This window comes from Nymphalis io, chromosome 7, assembly GCF_905147045.1.
Source record: "Nymphalis io chromosome 7, ilAglIoxx1.1, whole genome shotgun sequence".
Lineage (NCBI taxonomy): Eukaryota > Metazoa > Arthropoda > Insecta > Lepidoptera > Nymphalidae > Nymphalis > Nymphalis io.
In genome coordinates, this window is record NC_065894.1 from 392,268 (window position 1) to 414,626 (window position 22,359).

The 22,359-nt window shown below is 35.7% G+C and overlaps 3 protein-coding genes across 8 annotated transcripts in view; 2 read left to right on the forward strand and 1 right to left on the reverse strand.

The window, feature by feature from the left end:
• Positions 1–1,813: 1,813 nt before the first annotated feature.
• Positions 1,814–8,283, reverse strand: LOC126769397 (V-type proton ATPase catalytic subunit A). Its single transcript, XM_050488155.1, has 10 exons — positions 8,189–8,283; positions 5,760–5,860; positions 5,155–5,267; positions 4,729–4,956; positions 4,400–4,537; positions 4,020–4,171; positions 3,232–3,949; positions 2,952–3,088; positions 2,633–2,822; positions 1,814–2,557 (listed from the first exon to the last, which is right to left on the reverse strand). Exons 2-10 carry the CDS (start codon positions 5,839–5,841, stop codon positions 2,465–2,467), a joined length of 1,851 nt encoding a protein of 616 aa, XP_050344112.1. The 5' UTR covers positions 5,842–5,860; positions 8,189–8,283; the 3' UTR covers positions 1,814–2,464.
• A 1,881-nt stretch (positions 8,284–10,164) lies between these two features.
• On the forward strand, positions 10,165–17,563 carry LOC126769394 (speckle targeted PIP5K1A-regulated poly(A) polymerase-like). Of its 4 annotated transcripts, none has more exons than XM_050488150.1 (6): positions 10,165–10,500; positions 11,525–11,719; positions 12,106–12,175; positions 14,686–14,931; positions 15,107–15,265; positions 15,717–17,563. In XM_050488150.1, exons 3-6 carry the CDS (start codon positions 12,127–12,129, stop codon positions 17,402–17,404), a joined length of 2,142 nt encoding a protein of 713 aa, XP_050344107.1. In that variant the 5' UTR covers positions 10,165–10,500; positions 11,525–11,719; positions 12,106–12,126; the 3' UTR covers positions 17,405–17,563. The 4 variants fall into 4 exon arrangements, with proteins under 4 accessions (XP_050344107.1, XP_050344108.1, XP_050344110.1 ...); XM_050488151.1 differs by having other exon boundaries at positions 10,166–10,301; XM_050488153.1 differs by lacking the exon at positions 11,525–11,719 and having other exon boundaries at positions 10,166–10,301.
• Positions 17,564–18,656: 1,093 nt separating this feature from the next.
• LOC126769601 (terminal uridylyltransferase Tailor-like) overlaps positions 18,657–22,359 on the forward strand; it is a 598,301-nt gene continuing 594,598 nt past the window's right edge. Inside the window, exons 1-3 of one of the 3 annotated variants that reach the window (XM_050488471.1) lie at positions 18,657–18,867; positions 19,284–19,439; positions 20,456–21,538. In XM_050488471.1, coding sequence (XP_050344428.1) covers positions 18,855–18,867; positions 19,284–19,439; positions 20,456–21,507 — 1,221 coding nt within the window. In that variant the 5' untranslated portion in view covers positions 18,657–18,854 and the 3' untranslated portion in view covers positions 21,508–21,538. Of the gene's footprint in view, positions 18,868–19,283; positions 19,440–20,455; positions 21,577–22,359 lie in introns of those variants that run through there. The other 2 variants (XM_050488470.1, XM_050488472.1) reach the window with 2 other exon arrangements.

Sequence of the window (22,359 nt, forward strand, 5' to 3'; positions counted from 1 at the left end):
TTCTCCAATGCAAGTTTTCCTTAATTTATTTAGAAAAATATATCTCGCTATACCCGTCTCGATTACGCGTTCTAGTATCAGTTTTTTATGTTATAGGCTGGTGCAACGAGCAAATAGGCCACCTGATGGTAAGTGGTCACCACCGCCCATAGATATTAGCGAGGTAAGAAATAACCATTCTTTACCTCGCCAATGCACCATCGACCTTGGGAACTGAGATGATAGGTCCCTTGCGCCTGTAGTTACACTGACCCATCCACCCTTCAAACCGGAACCTAACAATACACTTTGTATTGTTAGGTTAGGTTAGGTATCGCTGCTTAGCGGCAGAAAATCTGACGGGCCTGCACAAAGCACCTGCACCAAGTGACTTTTTTGTACGTCAGGACAAACGATTTCATAAGTATACATTACATACAGGCACCTACCTATATTTTTAACATTTCCTTAAACAATTTTTTCTGCAATTGTTTTGTAAATCCGCCACTGGCGACAGCTGACATTAAATAATAAAAATGTCGGCCTGTACATAAATAAACTGTACCAATTATGACGCCAAAATAAATCTCATATTATATGTAAAAAACCCAAAACTTATTTGTGCCGTTATAGTTAAATGGAGAAAATATTTTTTGTTCCGAGTGACATATCCAAACATAGATTATAATTTGCATACTGTAGCCCTCAGCCCGCAGTTAAAGTAAAAGGAAATTAATACAAAATAAATATGTTTTCATTTCTTATAATTTTTATTTTTGTGTATAATCTTCCCCCATACTTACTCGATTCGACTTCTGACTCACTCGTTCAACTCACAGTATCGTAGAACTCAATGTAGTAATGATAAACATTATCATATTGAAATTCTTATTTTATTAGATCAGTTTTCAAATAATATATTGTGTTTGTATGTAAATGAGCATAGTATCTACTGAGTAAAATACTTTCTATTTCTTTTTTTTTTACAGTTAATAGGCAAACGCTTGGCCGTTGACTTGCCTGATCTTAAGCATAGTCACGGTCTAGGATGGAGCGCGCCTGCCCAGAAGTAACCCAGAAGTAATGTACCTATCAGGAAATATGGACTCAGGCAAAGCATTCCAGTTTCGCAGTGCGAATAATAAATGTGGATTCAAAGCGCTTCGTATGTAGGCGGGGAAGTTCCACTGTGTACCTATGGCGCTTTGGTCGCGTTTGCCTGGCTGTTCGACAGTAAAGTTCATTTTATTAGTCTTTGACAAAAGTGCATGATGCGTAAGGGTCCGTTCACACAGACCGGCTCGGAGAGCATCGGCCTGCTTTTTTCTTTTCACACAGACCGGGTCGTATACGCTTGGAATTGGCCGGAGCGGAGCCGCCAACTATTTCACATCGACCGGCTGGAAGAGATCTGAAAGCGGGTGCGAGCGAGAAAGAGCACGCAAGCGGAGCCGGTCGGCTCCTTTTATTACTTCACACGAAGCGCGTTCAGGCATTTTTAATGACAAAAAAGGTGCAAATGCAAAAATAAACTTTACTACAATCACTCAAAACACTGTTTCCAACGTGATAAAAATCTGCTCTCCTCTCCGAGCCGGTCTGTGTGAACGGACCCTAAGTGCGATAACACTAGCTATCCTCTTTTGTTGTACTAGTTTAAAGTACATCTCTTTCACACGATACGGCATTGTCGTGAAATGTCAGTAGTGTTAAACAATGCGTATATGTGCTGTCACAGAATATTTTTTTCGTTTGTTTTGTTAGGATATAATATATAAAAAAGTATAGCTTTCTAATATAATTTATTGGGAGGGATAAATAATACACCAATGTGTTAAATTAATATTTTATTTATAATAACTTTCGTCTATCAACACGTATCAAGTTCAAACAGCAAGATATACTTTATTGTAGATATTTGTACGCGACAGCTAGCCGATAGCCGCTAGCCGCTACCCGCTAGAAGCAGTTCGTTATAATACTGAACATCGAAAAATATACGGAAAATGCCAAGATTATAAATAAAAACAAAAAAAAAATCCTTTCGAAATATCTAAAAATAACGTGGAATGCACCAGGGACGATAATATGAGTCACACGATGTTGCCAATAGTAATATGTTAGTTCATATAAATATATTTATAATAATCACAAATAACAACTAGCGCGACCTCGGGAGGACGTCGAGAGAGTCCTGCGGGAGTCTATGTACAGAGGGCGGAGCCCCGGCCGCGGGTCTCGTAGAATTCAACAACGGAATTACATTACACATTGAACTGTAACACTTAAACATTTTAAATACGTTCAATAATAATTATCTATTAGAATTTGTATTTTAATTTCATAAAACCCGAAGTTAAGCTTCGGTCTACATAATATAATATACCATGTCCACCGCAATATCGACTCTCGACGCGTCGATACCGCCCGGTGGTAGTGGTGCTCTGATGGCGAAGAGGTGAGGTGGTGAGGAGGCGGGGGCGACTTAGTCCTCGAGGTTGCGGAAGGCGGCGGACATGTCTTCGAGGAGCTGATCGAAATCTGCCTTGATCTTAGCCTCGCCGTCCTTGACGGGGTCCTAGAGATGCAAACGAGAATAACATATAATATTCGTCGGGGGCATTCGGAGGGCAGCCTGCGGCCCGGGCCTTACCTTGAACTTCATGGAGGAGAGCTGGTAGAGCACGTTGGCCATGGCGTCGCGGATGACGTTCCACGTGACCTTGTTGTCAGACTGCGCCGTGGACTCCACCGCGTGACGCGACATGTCGTAGAACGCGATTATGTTCTTCAGCATGCCCACTGTCTTGTAGAACGGACAGAAGCGGTCGTACGACGAGTAGCTGCGGACAGACACCCACTTCAGTCGCCGTTGACATTAATATAGGCCGTGCGAAGACTTCACACTCATCATTACACCTGGCCAGTTTAATTATTTCTTAAAGTATTTCATTAGTACATTGCTATCTCACCTGTTTTGTTGCAGGAAGTCGTCCTTGAGCAGTTTAGCGACCTCGAGTGTGATCTTGTCTGTCTCAGCGAGTGACGCCTTACCGACGAGCTGCACGATTTCTGAGAGATCCTCTTCCTCTTGGAGGATTTCCTTGACCTGTTATAAGATCAAATTGTTAACTGTGTAAACAAATGTTCACACAAAATTATAAATTATATAATTAAATATATAAATAAAGTTCGATTTATTAAATGAATAATAAGTTTTTAATAAGGAATTAAATGAAATGCGGCTCGGACCTTGGTCCGGAGGGGCACAAACTCGGCGTAGTTCTTCTCGTAGAAGTCGTCGAGCGCGCGCATGTACTTGCTGTAGGAGATGAGCCAGTTGATGGAGGGGAAGTGCTTGCGCTGCGCCAGCTTCTTGTCCAGGCCCCAGAACACCTGCACGATGCCCAGCGTGGCGGCGGTCACGGGGTCGGAGAAGTCTCCTCCGGGCGGCGACACGGCGCCCACGATGGACACGGAGCCCTCGCGGTCGGGGTTGCCCAGGCACTTGACGCGGCCGGCGCGCTCGTAGAACGACGCCAGGCGGGCGCCCAGGTAGGCGGGGTAGCCCGAGTCGGCCGGCATCTCCGCCAGCCGCCCCGAGATCTCACGCAGCGCCTCGGCCCAACGCGACGTGGAGTCGGCCATCATGGACACGTTGTAGCCCATGTCGCGGAAGTACTCGGACAGCGTGATGCCCGTGTAGATGGATGCCTCGCGCGCCGCCACCGGCATGTTGGACGTGTTGGCCACCAGCGCAGTACGCTTCATGATGGACTCCGTCACGCCCTCAATCTCCACGGTCAGCTCGGGGAAGTCCCGCAGCACCTCGGACATCTCGTTACCACGCTCGCCGCACCCGACGTAGATGATGACGTCAGAGTTGGAGTATTTGGACAGGGCCTGGGAGATTACAGTCTTGCCGCAACCGAAGGCTCCGGGAATGGCGGTGGTACCGCCCTGGACACAACTGTAATTATAAATGTAATGAGGACGGAACGGGCTAGCACCGTGTGGCTACGGTGGTGGTGAGTACTTACGGGAACAGCGAGTCCAGCACGCGCTGCCCGGTGAGCAACGGGTGGTTGGCGGGCAACTTCTCGGTGACGGGTCTTGGCTGCCTCACGGGCCAGACCTGCAACATGCTGTACTGCGCCTTCTCACCGTCGAACTCTGTCTCCAGCACGATATCCTGTCGACACAACGGGATCAGTCACATCGGAATAACATATCAATGCTTTTTTTATTTGAACTCAATAAAATATACGAAAGATTATTACTACAGGTAAGTGTAAGACATTTTTCATTCTCGTGCGTAAAAATCCAGTTCTTTATCCACTGAACAAATTTAGCTCTACACTATAAAAAGTCAACATAAAACTCCCACTACACAACTTCACCATGCGGGAGGGGTACTTACGGTGACTTTGTAGTTTCCTGCGGGCGCGATGTAGGTGACAGTTCCCTTGGCGCGGGGGGGGAGCAGCATCTTGTGCTTCACCAGCGTGTTCTCGTGGACGATACCGTACAGGTCGCCGCCCGTGATGTGCGAGCCCGGCTGCAACACGGAAAAGTAGCTTTCGTAAAAATATTTACATTGGATTCTAATCTTTCTATTTCTTTTATAGAATTGGCTTAAGAATATGATTACTATTATTTTATGATGTTATCTTAAAAAAAATAACCCTAGTCCAGAGTTCCCCCATAGATACCAGGTCTTCCTTAATTTACTCAAAAGAAAAATCATACCTTAACATTAAGTGGGTTGAATTCCCAGTCGGTTTCTCTGGCCAGGCAGGGTACGTTGACACCCTTGGGGATGTAAATGGACTGTGTGAGCTCGTGGATGTCCTTCAGTGGTCTCTGAATACCATCGAAGATTGAGCCCAGGATACCGGGTCCGAGCTCGACGGACAATGGTTTACCGGTACGGAGTACTGGGTCGCCAACTGTCACACCCGATGTTTCTTCGTATACCTGGATAAAACAACTTATATATAAAAACACACTACAAAATTAACCATAAAATTAAAGAAATATATACTATAAAAGTAAGACATAGTAAGTAAATATCAATAGAAAATTATGTATGTTGCTTAAATATACTAAATAGCTTCAAGGCTTCTAATTCAAGGGTTGCTTGAGATATTATTGTATGAATCTATTGTCACTCACCTGGATGGTGGCCATGTCACCTTCGAGACGGATAATCTCTCCTACCAGCTCATTGTAACCGACACGCACCAACTCGTACATAGCGGATCCGGACATCTTCTCCGCTGTGACGACTGAGCAGAGATAATCGACATATTATTATAACGAACATGCCTTTACAAAGCAGAATATTTACGGGCTCTTGTTTTGCTTTTAATTTTTTATTAAATAATTTTTTTCGAAATGTTGTCTCTTAAGCGTTTGGATATTTTAAAAAAAAATATATATATAGACCTAAGCTAGGTTTATGGATTCGGAGATTTCATAAGTTGTATATTATTCAACAATATACATATTATAGTAAAACATTACATAACCATTTTATACATTGAAAACGCAATAAATGCAGTAATGTTTGTAAATTCAAATGTAACTAGGCACTGTAAATCTCCGATTTGAACTCGCGACTTTTGGTTAACACACACATCTATTATAAACTGAGCCACAATATAGACATAACTTTGTCTAGCAGTGGACGTCTTCTGGCTGATATGATGATGATGACACATTACTATACATACATAACCTGGTTTAATCTTTAATACAACACACTAATAAAAACTTACCGGGACCGGATACGGCGAAGACATATCCAAATCTGTCCTCATTTTCTTCATTGGCGATCGTCTTCAAATTGCCCTTCGACATTTTGACGATTTATCTAAGCCTGTAAGTACGACATGTTGATGAATAACATTTTCTAATAGATTAAAAATTCAATTAATACCAATCACTCTGATAACATCATTTCCTTTGAAACGAAACAATAATAATTATTGCTGCATTAGTATTGTGCGCACTATATTTAATGCACTATTGAGATTGTCCACTATGGCCAAGTTTATATTATATAATATCCTATAAATTACATTTTCATATTTTAATAACATGTCAATCTTATTTGGTTATAAGCAAAGAAATTTTATTTTTCACACAAGTTTTTGCAATAAAATATGTATAATAAATTGAATAAAAATGTATTTGATCGAAACTCTTTTTTATTAAAAAAAGGCCTGCAAACGGGCCATCTGATAGTAAGAGGTCACCATTGCCCATAGGAACACAACTTTAAACTGGAACACAACAATACTAAGTATTGCTGTTTGGCAGTAAATGTATAATGATAATAAAAATGTCCTCCAGACCAATTTCGGCCACGGCAGCCAATCTCAAAGAGATTAGCCAACTGCGCCAACTGAGATATTATAGTGCACAAGTGTGTGTGCGCAAACACAGATGCACTCTCTCTTCCTTAGCTCTCATAGTCTGATGGGACGGCAATCCGACATGACCAGAAAGAGTTCAGGCACAGGAACAATGGTTTCACATGCTTTCTGAGTCAAGGGAGTGTACACACTTCCAACTTCCAGACTTTGGGCTGCTAATGAGAATTTTCTAATGGAAAAACTCAATCTCTTTATTGGCCCGAACTGGAAATTGAATTCAGGACCTTCAGGTCTGCGGTCTTATATTAAGCCACTAGACCAACGAGGCAGTCGAAAGTAAATATATAATAAGTACCTAACCAGATAGGTGGTTTGCACAAAGCCCTACCACAAAGTAAAACTATGAGATTACGTTAATTTATCTTTGCTTAAACATTTCAAAATGAAAATAAGCTATTCCTTGAAAAACATAATTCATTAAATGATCAGAAAAAAAAAAGAATTACCAATATTATATTGTAAATCTTAAAACTACACAACACGAGACTACCTATGAGCTGACTGAATGACAGATCAGCTGATCACAATCTTTATCTATTCTCAACAGATAAGAATCATCAATCACTGTCAATTCAAATTCAGAAAATTTTACAAAAAAAGAATTAGATTGCCTTAGATACATATATATTAGTTTACTAGTTAAACCTGGTTTCTTACTAGTTTGGTTTTGAAGTTATATTTTCATGAGTACCATTAAAAACTATACTACATTGTTATGAAATAATCACACAAATAATATTATTTTACTTTTACTCAATTTTTTTTTTTTTTTTTGAGAATTGAAATCGAAAAGTTTGCATAATTTTGTTAATTTATCATTGCATAATAATCTATTGAATTTATACAAATTATTACTATTTTACCAAAAATAAAAAACATACAAAGAGTTATTTTAATTATTATTTAAACATTCAAAAACTCCTTTCTTTTTTTTTAACTAGGAGTCAAATTGTGGACCTGGTGGATATAAAATATATAAAAGAAATAAGCTTAATTCTTAAGTTGTAGAAGATAATTTGGCTATTACAAAATCACTGACACTGACTGATTAGCAGGGAAATTGTTCCAATTTAGAAATATTAGGACAGGACAACTGTGTTCAAGAAGAATATACTCTTAAAGAAAAATATTAAATATGCGAATGAAAATATGAATATAACATTATTTTATTAAGCTTATAGAATAAAAAAACAAATAGGTCAAGCCCTTTCAACATAATATCTATTTTTTTTACTCTCAATAAGAATCAAATAGGAAATATTTTACAATATTTATATAGAATTTTTGCTTTTATTTCAAGAAAAATTTACTGCATATTTATTATGCTTGTCATGACGGTTTCGATAAAAGTACCAAATAAGGTTTTTTTTACTACATATATTTTTATATTGTTTGATTGATGTAGTTTTTGTTGCAATTATAGTCTTCAATTAAGCATCCAACTTAGTCACATGATGATAATTGGGTGGAACAAAAAGTACTCACATACAAATTATATGGAATATTTTACGCGAAATTGTTTATATTAATATAATATAGCTAAGTAATATACAAAAATACTTAATTGTCCTGCTTCTACATCAATAAATAGCATAATTACGTGACATTACAAGATCTATATGAAAATTTTTGAAAATGGCAGAAATACGCAAAATCTTACCAAGAAAAAAATCTTAAAATATAAATGTTCACTAAATATTAACACAAGCACATTAAAAAAACTATGATATAGGTAAAATTAAAGCAATTTTATAAAAAAATCAACTCACGGGACAAGAAAGATGGAAAAGACGATCGGGGAATGGCGGAGTAACACAACTTATCACAAGACCGATGATAAAAGTTGTGTCAGCTGACCTGAGTCTATGACTCTTGTCTATCATCTATGGTCTACAATTCATTGATTTTTTATTCAAATAACATTGAAAAAAGCCATTAGAAGTAAGTAAATCATTTCAAATGAAGAAAACTTACTTAATGCTAAATTATTGTAAGTGAGTAAGTTTATAATATTAAAGAAAATCATCTTTCTTTAAACTTTAGCAATTTTAAAATTTTACTATTTCCCACCCGAAGCCGTGGCTTGTGTGTGTAGAGGGGCAGTTATTAGGTAGGTAAAAAATATATGTTAAGCCAATGCATAAACTATATCTTTTCCAAATTTCATTCTAATCCTGACGGGCCTGCACAAAGCCCTACTGGGTATCATTCACTTATCAAATATTCTGCCACTAAGCAGAAATACTTACTAGTTAGTATTGTTTCGTTCCGGCTGTGCTGCCAACCTCACTGTTTTAACAGTAGATTTACTATTTTCAATAAGACATCCCTGTTTTCTGTTTTAGTACAAATTTATACCGCAATCATACAGCAGATTTACTTATTTTTTATTTATTTTTAATATCGAAATGCCCGGCAAAGTTAACTAAATGTCAAATTAAACGTCTGATTTTAATCATGAACAATTAATAGTCAAAATAATAAAACATGGAATACATCATTCATTACATAGTAAAACAAAAGCACAAGCACAATTTTAAGCAGATACTATTTAATAGCACAGATCTGAAAAATAGTGTGTCTGTGAAAAGTAAGCTACATCACCAAACTGGTAAAGCACGTGTGATAAAACGATTTATTGCTTACGTATTTATGAACGTGTTACCTAGTTAAAAGATTGAATTGATATTTAGTAATGTTATATTTACAGTTTATTAGTTTAAATAGCATGTATTTTAAGTGCAAATTACGATCTTGATGTATTTATTAGCTCAGGAGTGATTGAGATAAGTATTTGCCCACAAGTATGCTGCTGAAGTCTGCACTTTCACATTCACCTGCAAACAAGTTTGACATGAATATGGCTTGTGTATTCTATGCCTTGTGTATTCTAGGCCTAATGGCTTAACTTTTTATATTCACATTACATTTTTTTATATTCATTTGCTAATGATAAATCATATTGTATAAGCATAGCTTATATTTGCCATTATTTTTTTAACTATATTACTAGTTGTATAAAATATTATTGTATGACATTTTGATCGTTATCGAATAGAACGCAACCAAGTTAGTTTACATTAGCTTTACGTTAAAAAGCCGTAGACAGAGAAACCTCTGTCTACGTAAAAATCAATCAATATAGATTATAAATTTAATATGTGCACTATAATAAATTAGAAGACGTGTCATATTTATTTATTATTTGAGAATTATTATTTATCTATAATTTGAGTATTCAAATGTGTAGCCACGTTTGTGGATTTCTCTCTAAATTTAGCAATTAAAATTTGGTTCGTTGTTTTTTTAGAAGCTAATTTTTTAATTCTTATAGGCTAGGTACTAGGAAAATCTATGTTAATTGAAAGCTTTTTATGACATCTAGTAATATATTAAGTATAAAAGCATATAATAGCTGAAGTAAGTTCTTAGCTGCTAGATTTTTATATGGATTGAATAATAATGTCAAATCATTGTTTTGTTCTATTATCGCTATCTTTCAAATGACATGTCTACATCTATTCTGAATTAAAAAATTTCTTTTTAAATAAAACTTTTCTTTACATTTTACAAAAAGGCAGATCAGGTATAACGGCTAAGGGAATTGACATCACTTCTGGGAGAAAAGGTAAGTTTTGGCAACATTGATTTGAAGTGTTTTTGTCATGAAACTGAAAGAATCTTCGAACCATTCCCTTCATAATAAACGTAGTGATTTTGTACTCTGTGCCTTCATTTTATACATAAACGCATACTCAATGACATTTGTGACAATTCAAATAATTATTCTTTACTTTTATAATTTATATTTATAGTGAATATTCAAATTGCAACACATGAGCACAATTTTATGGGAAGTCCGTAACTACTGTGATTATAAATGTATGTTAATTCATAATGTTGTATTAGTCGAAGCTTTCCCTTTAAAACTTGGATTAGACTAAAGTCTGAAATGCAATATTATTATTATTTTATTTTGACATATATTCCTTCTTACTTTAATGCTTACGACAAATAAAAGGCTTAGCAGAACCTATCTTTGCTAATTCGCCAGTGCTAACAAGGAACAGCTGGAACTAAGGTTAGCTACCTATTAGAAATAATGCGTTTATTAATACAAATTTTTAATAATATACTATGTACCGTTATCTATTTCATTTATTTATATTATGATAATATAGTCTGTAAATTGTTAAACAATACTAAACATTAAGTGAGTGTTTGTTTAGTACAAAGGAGTACATTATTTTCGTTTTCGTCTTTTTAAGTGTTAAGTTATACCTTGAACTATTAATGATAATATTATTTATTAACTTGAGTTAATTATTCCCCTGTTTCAAATTTATACATAATACTATGAGATGATGTCGAGATGAAGCCGAGATGGCCTAGTGGTAAGAACGCGTGAATCTTAACCGATGATCGTGGGTTCAAACCCGGGCAAGCACCACTGAATTTTCATGTGCTTAATTTGTGTTTATAATTCATCTCGTGCTTAACGGTGAAGGAAAACATCGTGAGGAAATCTGCATGTGTCTAATTTCATTGAAATTCTGCCACATGTGAATTCTACCAACCCACATTGGAGCAGCATGGTGGAATAAGCTCCAAACCTTCTCCTCAAAAGAGAGAGGAGGCCTTAGCCCAGCAGTGGGACATTAACAGGCTGTTACTGTACTATGAGAGATGCATATTTGAAGCAATAATGAAATATTATGCTTTAAATACAAATAGAGTAATTTTTTAATTAAGTTACATTATTTGCAGTCATTGAAATGTTAAGTTGAAATAATTGTATTAATAATAATAAAATATGATAGTAACATTTAAGTTTATTTAAATAATAAGACGAAAGTCTTGTAAAGACAACTTAAAAAGAATGCGTAAGGAGAGTATACTACCAGAGTGGAGTTCAGTAATATTTTTTTAAATATTAGAATTAATCTGTTATTTGTTTATGAGTAAGCTAATAAGTAATAATCTTATAAAATCAACAAAGGCTGAATATACTATAGATTGGATTAAAACTGTAAATGTATGCATGCATAATATTAACACAAACAAATTGTTACAATTATTATATTATTTAAAATTTAATTTTACAGTTCTGACGGGTATATTTTAAGTGCAGACATACATTTAGAGAAGTACAACTTGGATGGATTTTAAAGAGTGAAAATATTCAGCATAGATTCAACTGAGTCTGAAACCAAGTACAAATGTCCTCGAGATAAAACAAATCAAGGCCACAATACTACACTACAAGTGAATGATAATGAATTAAAAGCACATATTAAAAGGTAGCTGATATAAATATAATTTTACATACAAACTGATAATAAGTTGATTGTTTTCATATTACATTTACTAAATAAGACGACGAGAAGCTAACATCATACACACATAAATGCTGTTTTAGTTACAATATTTATGCCATGTGAGATTTTTTTATGCAAATAGTAAAACTTATTAATAATGGCTTGTGTTTACAAAATGCATGACAATAAATACAGCTGACCAAGGGCAGTGTGGTCCTTGTCTAATACGACATGACTACCACAGTCTGTGTCACACTTGTGTTCATGTATAAACTTTGCACTATAATATTTCTTGTTTCTTTTGGAAAATGCCTGAAGTGAGATGATGAAGTTTGTGACATTTGCAATTATTAGTATTTTCTCCCCAGGGTACCCTACTGTCTTAAATTATGGAGACGCTGCCACAGCCTGCAGATTCTAGAAAAGTTCTTGTTACTGGTAAGTTAATTTTACTTTTTTTTTTTAACCATGAGTAACCAAACATATGTCCAATAATTAAATTATACTATTATTGTATATGTAATGTCTAAGGATCAAACATACAACACTAATATGGGGCATGGAATGACTAGCAATGTTTACAAGCCTTAGCTGGGCAAAAAAAAATAATACAAGTTTATTATGGATAAATTCATGATTTTAGTTAATTTATACTTTCAACGTTTACACTCAAGGCTTACTATTTCAAAATTTATATTGTAATAGTTTGTGATCCACATAGAAATAGGAAGTAAATATTTTTTTCTTGTTGTGATAACAGTCAATATAAACATAAAAAGGTAGGGTAAGCAAAAAAAATTTGTAAACGAACCATGCATGCAGTATTTTTAATCTGACTCTAAATTTTTTTTTAATTTAAAATAGATAGGCGGATTTATTATTACTTTTCCCTGATGGTGAATGGTCACCCACCGCTCATAGATATCAGCACTGTAAGAAATATTTACTATCCTTTACATCGCCACCAAGCTTGGGGACTAAGATGTTATGTCATTGTAACTACAGGTACAAGACCTGTTGTTACAATGGAGTCATTCCCTTCGGCATCATTCTCGGAGTAGCCATCATCATCATTACTGCTACCATATAACAATACGATATATATAGGACATTCATACATGTATCTTACGTTTAACTGATTAATATTTTAAAGAAAAAAGTAAGATTTAAAATTTTACATTTTGTATTGAAACTAATGTCTTTATAAACTGCAAAAACCACAATTAGCAGGTCATTTTTGAATTGTAAAGCTAAGCAATAAAAATGATTTATTTATATATAAATAATATACCGAAATGGCCCAGTGGTAAGAACGCGTGAATCTTAACCGATGATCGTGGGTTCAAACCCGGACAAGCACCACTCAGTTTTCATGTGCTTAATTTGTGTTTATAATTCATCTCGTGCTTGACGGTGAAAGAAAACATCGTGAGGAGACCTGAAATCTTAATTTCACTGAAATTATGCCACATATGTATTCCACCAACCCGCATTGGAGCATCGTGGTGGAATAAGCTCCATACCTTCTCCTCAAAAGGGAGAGGAGGCCTTAGCCCAGCAGTGGGACATTCACAGGCTGTTACTATACTATATAAATAATTATGTATTCTATCGAGTCCCAATCGAAACTTAAAATGACGTAACTTAGATATGACTTTGTTAAATGTTTCCATTGTAGTGTGTTTGAAATCATGGGTCCAGTTAATTTGTCTTTGTTCCTTATTAAGGACAATCTCTTTGTATTATTTCTCATATATTACACCAATAGTATCTTATTTGTTCTTGCAAAGTATATCACTCAACAATCTCGTGCACTAGCTAGTTGGCTTCTTACTTTCTGATAAATTATTCCAACAAATCAGAAAAAACTATTTTAATTTTATTACACTTTGTTATACTATCAATCAGTATTTTTTCTATTCATTCATTGTTATTTTTATTTGTTATATAAGTTTATGGTATCACAAAAACAATATAAAAGCAAAAAATATATTAAATTCTATAGTTGTCCCACTGTTGGGCTATCTTTTTTCAGAAGGGTTAGAGCATATTCCATCATGCAGCTCTCATGGGGATCGGTGGATTCACATGTGGCAAATTTTCATCTTCGACATGCAGATTTCTTCACGATGTTTTCTTTCAATGCCAAACACAAGATGAATTATAAAGGACCCCCTAGGTCGAACCCGCAAACTTTGATTAAAATTTGTTTAAGTCACTGGTCCATCTCGGTTGTACGCATATATGTACGCTAGCCATACTTCTCCAGTTGACAGGTCGAGGTTAATAACTAATATATAACTATTATTATTTGAATTGAATAATGGCGTGTGAATACAGCTTTATGTTTAATGGCCCTCTTGTAGCGCCTATTCGTAAACGTTGGTTATTAAAAATAGTTTGGATATTAATTTCTATATAATGACGTATATGGTATAGGGTATAGCCTTTAGAATATGTTGTTTATATGTATTAGGCGTTTCAGAATCATCCATTCGATTCAGTTTAAACTCTCTCGATTTCCTACGCACAATAGGCGGCACGCAAATCGCATTGTGAAGTATGTCGACCATATATAATAATAATAATATCCTGCGCCATTTTTCACATACGGCCATCTGATCCCAAATTAAGCTTGTACAGAGCTTGTGCTATGGAAACCAGACAACTGATATACTACATATACTACTTTTCTTTTGTAAATACATTCTTATATAGATAATTACACTCACACTCAGGACAAACAGACATGTTCATGCACACAAATGTCTGTCCTGGGTGGGAATCGAACCCACAACTTTCGGCGTGAAAGGCAAGTATCTACCAACCACGCCAACCTATACTATAATACAATGTTTATAACATGAGTTAAATATAAAGAAACGTCATCAATAATAGGAAACGTTGAATCTCAAGGTAATAAGCTAAACATGTGTAAATGATTTCAGGATACCCGAGCTACACTCAGCCTCAAGACCTCACGAGAATATTTTCAAGCTACGGTACTGTGAAAGTGGTAAAGATAAATAACAAATGCGCTGTCCTCGAGTTTAAAGATGAGGACGAAGCGAAAGATGCCATACAGGACTCCAATGAAGTCAACATATACGGGGAGTTCTTGACTGTGAAGCAGTTCACCCAGAAGTCTGCACCGACGACGCCTAAGAGGGACTTTGGGAAAAGCAAGAAAAAAGGTATGATTTTCAGTAGATTAAACTTACAGCACCAAGTTTCCGTTAATATATCATTCTCGGGGCATGGTATCCGTTACTTACCATCAGGTGGGCCAACGGGTCAGTCCGCCAAATTGTTTTAATAGAAAAAAAAATAATAAAAACATGTGAATAAGCCTATAATCTAATCCTCCAGCAAGCAAGATCATAGAGCCCCTCGCGCTGGACCTGTCGGGCGACTTCCATCAGCAGCTGGCCGGGCTGCTGGGCGCCGTCCGGCTGGCGCAGGACGAGGTGGCGGCGCTGGCGGAGCTCTACCACGACCTGGAGCAAGCGCTGCAGCAGCCCTGGCCCGGTAACGAGTACTAAATGCACATTCTCTTTAAACAAGCAGATCCATCTGTTAACACACAGCGGTGTAATTATTTCAGTACGCGTGGTATGAATTTCTTGTAAAATATTTCCTTTACCATAGAGCACGATGCATTTTAAACGCAAATTAATCACAATATCTAAAATTTGCGCTGCTCGCTTGGATTTTGACTGATGTTCGCTTAAAATGCACGTGGTTTATTCCCTGTGGCATATCATTTTTCTTACATATTTTAGCTTAAGACAGCCGAGTCCATAAACACGTACTGCAAAATGAACGAACAATTCACTTGCCGTCGCTAGTGCCGCCGCCTCAAACTCGTTCGCCGTTCGGTAAAAACGGTTCGTACGGTAAAAAAAATGACGATTACACGCCACACCCATCTATCGGCAAATTTTCTTTCAAATTTGATAATAATGAAATTGTATCGCAGGCTGCGTCGCGACGCCGTTCGGTTCGATAACGACCGGCCTGGGCATCAAGACGAGCGACGCGGACTGCTACATCAACGTGCCGCCCAACCTGCGCCACGCCAACGCCAACTACGTGCTCAAAGCGAAGCGCGTGCTGCACCAGTACCCGCACCTGTTCGCGGAGATACTGGCCATCCCGCGCGCCAACACGCCGATCGTCAAATTCTTCCACATTCCGACGGAGACGAACTGCGACGTGACGTTCAAGACCCCGCTGGGCTCGCAGAACAGCAAGCTGATCGCCTTCCTGCTGCACGCCGACCCGCGCCTGGTGCCCGTGGCCGTGCTGGTCAAGTACTGGGCGCGCGTGCACGGGCTGTCGGGCACGGGCCGCCTCACCAACTACGCGCTCACCATGCTCCTCCTGTTCTACCTGCAGCAGCCGCCCGTGTCGCTGCTGCCGTCCGTGAGCTGGCTGCAGAGGGACGCCGACTACGACTGCATCGTGGACCACTGGAACACCGGCTTCATGCACCACCACGACCGGCTGCCCGAGTCGACCAACACCTCGTCCATATCCGAGCTACTCGGGGGATTCTTTCAGTACTATTCAACTTTCAATTTTAATGAAATGGTCGTCTGTCCGTTTTTGGGAAGTCCCATTAAAAAAGACTTGTTTAAAGATCTGAGTCTTTTACCACAAGAACTTGGGCGTTACGTCAGTAACATTCGAGAGCGTTTGACCAGTCCGATGAGGTTTACGACGTCGATGTGCATCCAAGACCCCTTCGACCTCTGCCACAACGTGGCTTCTCCCATCACCAGTCGACTCGCCTTCGAAATTAAAGAATTCTTCAGGTTTGCGGCAGCGGCTTACGATAAGGAAAAACTTAACAACTGTAAGGGTCTACTCCAGATGATTTTAATTCAAAAACCGAAAATTTCTAATGGAAAATTACATCCTGAATTTCGAGTTGTCATCTACCCATACGTTATTCAATCGATTATAAATCCAGACTGGAAATCGGTGGTCACAGACGTTATGAAGAAGGTGTTCGAACATGTATGCAAGATTAAATTGGTGAAAATCGAAGAAAAAGCAAACAATACTGGGAAGAAACAGAAGGATAAGTACCTGGCTGTCGTAGACAAACCTATTTGGAAGAGAAACCAGTTTTCGAAACTTTACAATTTAATGCATCTAGAGTTTCTACAGAAGCAAACGCGTATAACTGAAGAAATATTAAACGTCGAAAAGCAACAATACAACGTTCAGTTCAGGTTGACTTTAACGTTTTCTCAGGAACCGAAGACTGCGGCGGCTTGTATCAAATTGATTGAGGGAGATCCTGCCGTTTTCAGAGAATTCGGTAAATTCTTCATATCAAGTATGCATAATTGGTTCATGACGTTAATAAAAACGGAACTAAAACCGCGTGAAAAGAAACCGGATCCCACCGGATCTGACGTCACAAATAGTGAAGCTACGAATCCAGAATCTGAAGTAGTAAATAGTGTTAAAAGTAAAAATGTAGAACATCAAGTTGTAAATAATGTTCAACATCAAAATCCAGAAGCTGATACTATTAATAGTCTTGCAGAAAAAGAAGTTCTCACTACAAACGTGTCTCCGACGGACGAGCGCGAAACAAGCTCAACAGAAGATACAAATAAAGATACAGACAATGTCGAATGCATTGCGCCCTGAGCCTGTTGATAATGAGAAATGACGAAGTAATATTTATTAGATAATGTTTTGCCGAATTTTATCATCATTCATTTTATTTTAATAAGCTAAGTGATCAATTTTTTCTTTGTAACTATTTTTTATATAAAATATGTAGACTTTTGAAGTTGATAACTTTAATTTTAGTTTTATTTACCCCCATTTACATAATAGGTGCAAAAAAACTAACCAATAAATAAGATTTGTCACTCGGTCAGATTTTACAAAAAGTAAAAAAAAAACAAAACACTGAATAAGTTTGTTTTTTGTTTATTTATTGTGGATATAATTAACTGACTGCATTCTGAAATGTGTTATAGTAACTTGTAAAGAGAGACATTTTATGAAATATATATATAATTACTGTAAGTGCCTATAGCGTATTCCAACCAAAGATTAAAGATAAAAAAACTTAGATTTACATAATATATGCGAAATGCTAATAAATATGTCATAATGCTCTACAAGCTGTCCTTAAATAATATTTATTTACGTATTGTAACACTAATTCACTTACCTGCTTACATTCACTTTAGTTTTACTTCTAGCCCTGATAACAGTCTCGCTGAAAAACTGAACTTAAAACGCTATTTTTTCACAAATCTATAATAATAGCATAGATAAATCATATCTCGGTCAACGATATCATGGCAATTCATATCCAAGATTTTTTGGATTCATCATACATGTATGATATGTATGATGAATACCATGTCATTAAATGTATATGTAAAATTGCTGTTTAATTATTTTTCTATAATCTCGACCGTACCGATCAATATCATTATTAGGTCTTCCAAAGAGATAATTACTCCGTTTTAAGATACGGGATATCCATATTAAAAATAAGGAGGTAAATAAACATACTATCTTCCCATAATTAAGGGGGAATCAGATGGTGCCTTTTTGGTATTTTAGGTATAACTATCGAATCGATATTCGTTTTGTTTTATCCTACGGTTTTGTCAGATAAAAAATTATTTAAAAATACTTTTTTTGTGTATGGCGAAAGTTAAAAGCATGCATAATTTTAAGTTATTTTTACCTTTACCAATAAGTAACAATATATGTAGTTTAGTTTTTACTCGATAAAGTCATTTTTATTTTTTTATTATATAAAGGAAAATGGTCTTAATAGTATTTTTTTATTGTATGGAAGTCTCTTAAAACTAAAAACGTTGTGGTTATCTACTCTGTAGCTAATTGCCATTGGTGGCTTGTAGTTTACTTTAAAACTAAAAATGTCATTAGTGTAGCATGAAACATAAATATGAACTTTTGCTAATCTTATTTGTCATTGGACGTATAAAATTAAAGATTTTAACAAAACAATAGCATTACAATAGGTTTCGACTTTCGAATGATCCTAATAAATATTCAAAACATCTAGTCACAACTGCAACTACTTGAAGTCGTGTTAAGAATCTCTAAAATGGAAACAAATGGTAATAACAAAATAAATTAAAAACATTTTTTTATTACTAGCCATGCATGAGTAAAATGTTGTTAACAAAACCTCTTTGAAATAATAAAATAAGATCTGTTAGGTATTGAAATAGCATATAATTAATTGATTGCTTACCAAATATCGTCAGTAGTATAAAATCTACTTAAATATTTTTATTTACATTCATACGAATATCAAATGGCCAGCTGTAGTCATATTTATTTATTTTTTTGGCACACATAACAAATTAAAGTTAGTAAAAGCAATACATTATTGTACAAAAATAAAGCTATACTAATAACTCAGCCAGTTCTAGCTAACTAACCCTTATTTAGGAACTATCAATTAAAAAGTAAAATAAAGAATGTGAAGAACTGAAAAGAAAAATTGTAACTAACTATTGTAATTTTACAGACAGTGTATATGATACATCAAATCTATCATTCGAGGGTGATTTTGATCAACAGGTTCAAGAAATACTGCAATATGTAAGACTTACAAAGCAGGAAGTGGAAAAATTGCAAATATTATTGGACGATTTACACACAGCTTTTAATAAAGTTTGGAGAGGTAGAGTAATATATATATTCAATAATTAAGACTATCTGTTAATTCCTTTGCATCAAAACATAAAATCAATTGCTTACTTTACAATTGCTTACTTACTTTTACTGGTGGTAGAGCTTTGTGCAAGCTCGTCTGGGTAGGTACCACCCACTCATCAGATATTCTACCGCAAAACAGCAATACTTGATATTGTTGTGTTCCGGTTTGAAGGGTGAGTGAGCCAGTGTAATTACAGGCACAAGGGACATAAAATCTTAGTTCCCAAGGTTGGTGGCGCATTGGATATGTAAGCGATGGTTGACATTTCTTACAATGCCAATGTCTAAGAGCGTTGGTGACCACTTACCATCAGGTGGCCCATATGCTCGTCCGCCTTCCTATTCTATAAAAAAAAAAAAAAAAATTACTTAATTAAAAAAATGTACTATTCAATCCATATTGTACTGTGTACTGGTAACTCATATTTGTGTAACATTTTTAAACTTTTTGAATTTGTAACATCAATGCACATTTTCAGTTGCTACACATATGATAGCTACAGCTCTCACATTTTAATATTTTAAGAGCTATTAATGTAATAGAGGAATGTTCACAAATTAGTAATCAAATCAAAATCACAAAACTGCCATTTATTTAAAATAATCTTTTTTTTTCTTGACACCTTTCAATTATTTATGACTTTATTTTAGATAGACAAGTAGTATTTCCAGTCTGTAGTTTGCAATACGTTTCCATAAGTAATGTAGCTAGAGGACGGCCTGGTCTTTACTGCCTAACTTAAGTGATTAGAAAAATTAAAAACTAATAAACATTTTATAAAATAAGATATATATGATGGGCATTTCTTATTCTTGATGTTGAGGCGTCCCACTCCTTTAAGAATTAAATAAATTATATGAGATTATTTTTTTTATAAGTTAGAAAATATTAAACTTTAAATAACATGTGATTAATTATATTTTATAATAATTTGTTTTTATTCATTATCTCAGTTGCACATCAAAATAATTGTGTTTCAGGTTGCACAGTGAATGGGTTTGGTTCAATAGTCTCAGGGCTTGGGATAAAAACAAGTGATATTGATTGTTATGTGCAGCTCCCAGGCTGGCTCAGTCCTCCAAATGCATCATTTGTTATGAAAGCTAAAAATATATTGAGAAGACGTCATTGGATATTCCAAAACTTGTGTGCAATAACCAGTGCCAAAGTACCTATTGTTAAGTTCTATCATGTTCCAACAGCAAGGTGCTGTGATTTGAACTTCAGTAGCTCTGCTGGTGTGCGAAATAGTCAGTTGATTTCCTATTTATTAAACTTAGACAAGAGAATATTACCGTTGTCAATTCTTATAAAGTACTGGTCCAAGATACAGAACCTGACTGGTGTTCATTTAATTCCGAGTTATTGTCTGATGCTGATGGTAATATTTTACTTACAGCAAAAAAACATTTTGCCCTCAATAATTAACTTGCAACTGAGTCATGATAAATATATTATTGATAACTGGAATACAGCATTCAGTCGAATTAATCATGTGAATAATAACAAAGAGACATTATATGAATTGCTCGGAGGATTTTTTGAATACTACAACACTTTTAAATATGCAAAATATATTATATGCCCTTTCGTTGGTAAGCCAGTGGAAAGAGATTGTTTCTTAAAACTTGATACTGTCCCAGCAGAGTTTTCAATTTATAAAATAAATGTAGAAAAGGATAGCCAATGTAAGCCAATAAGACTAGACACTCCTATATGTGTGCAAGACCCTTTCGAGCACAACAGAAACTGTGCTGTAGCTGTGCATCCTAAATTAGCACAAAAAATTATGACACAATTTTGCAGAGGCGACGATATTTATAAGTGCAACGATGACCTAAGTTTTCTTAAGACATTACTAATAAGAACAGATAATTATCCAGGCATTAAAAATAAAAAGAAACCTGCAATATCCAATGGAATCAAGAAACAATACAAAATCAATCAGAACATACGACATAGTATTAAATATATTACACAAAATATATTTGGTAAATCTAATAACAAACATAAAGGAACATCAGATGTTTGAAGCGAATCAATTGTAAGCTATACATGCAGCTGTTTATACCAAACAGTATTTATTATCATGAATATTCTTTTGATAAATGACAACTAATAAATGATTGTTTCAAATAAATGTTATTCTATCATTATTTGACATAGACCTGACCCGACTGCACTTATCTAGGTTAACATCACTGACCCTTTTATGGTTCCAAGAAAAAAAATGTTAATACTCATTGGAAATTATTAATTTCCGATAAAGATCAATGATTTAAGATAACATGACTCATAAATTAAACCCCTGGGTTTCAAAGTTAGGTGAACTATAAGTTATATTTACGTCTGAGTTGAAATGGTTTATAAATCTTATAATCAACTTTATATTTATTTAATCAATGATTTACGATCATCCTTGTATGTCGTTTAGCGGTTATTAGTTAAACAAGGCCGAGGCTTCTTTCGAATGTCAAATCAATAATGACAAAAAGAGTGAAATTAGTGCTTAACTACAATGATAAGTAACATTTATAAGGCCTTTAGGTTTTAGATTATTAATGCGAAAGTAACTTCTGTGTGTTACGCATTTACTGCTAAACATTGGACCGATTTTGATGAATTTTGGAATAAAGCAAACTCTCATCGTAAGAAAGGACGTAAGCTGCTTTTTTATACCTAACACCTGTATCCATCCTGTACGCGGGCGAATCCGCAGTCATAATATTAATTATATATACATATTCATAAAACTTACGCTTGTGTTACGCGACTAGATCGCAGTCATAACGAGCACATCCGTGGTAGCCTTAGAGTTTGCGATATAGCGGATAAGTTGCAGGAAAGCCGTCTGCGTTGGTTTGGCCACATTAGCCGCAGACCA

What these genes read in the sequence shown, in the direction of transcription:
- LOC126769394 (XM_050488150.1), top strand. Translation starts at nt 12,127, where the DNA reads ATGGAGACGCTGCCACAGCCTGCAGATTCTAGAAAAGTTCTTGTTACT. An exon ending in TAGAAAAGTTCTTGTTACTG is followed by an intron (nt 12,176 to 14,685) that starts GTAAGTTAATTT and finishes AAATGATTTCAG; the next exon opens with GATACCCGAGCTACACTCAG. An exon ending in TGGGAAAAGCAAGAAAAAAG is followed by an intron (nt 14,932 to 15,106) that starts GTATGATTTTCA and finishes CTAATCCTCCAG; the next exon opens with CAAGCAAGATCATAGAGCCC.
- LOC126769397 (XM_050488155.1), bottom strand. Translation starts at nt 5,841, where the DNA reads ATGTCGAAGGGCAATTTGAAGACGATCGCCAATGAAGAAAATGAGGAC. An exon ending in GTGACATGGCCACCATCCAG is followed by an intron (nt 4,957 to 5,154) that starts GTGAGTGACAAT and finishes TGTTTTATCCAG; the next exon opens with GTATACGAAGAAACATCGGG. An exon ending in TTGTGCCCCTCCGGACCAAG is followed by an intron (nt 3,089 to 3,231) that starts GTCCGAGCCGCA and finishes ATCTTATAACAG; the next exon opens with GTCAAGGAAATCCTCCAAGA.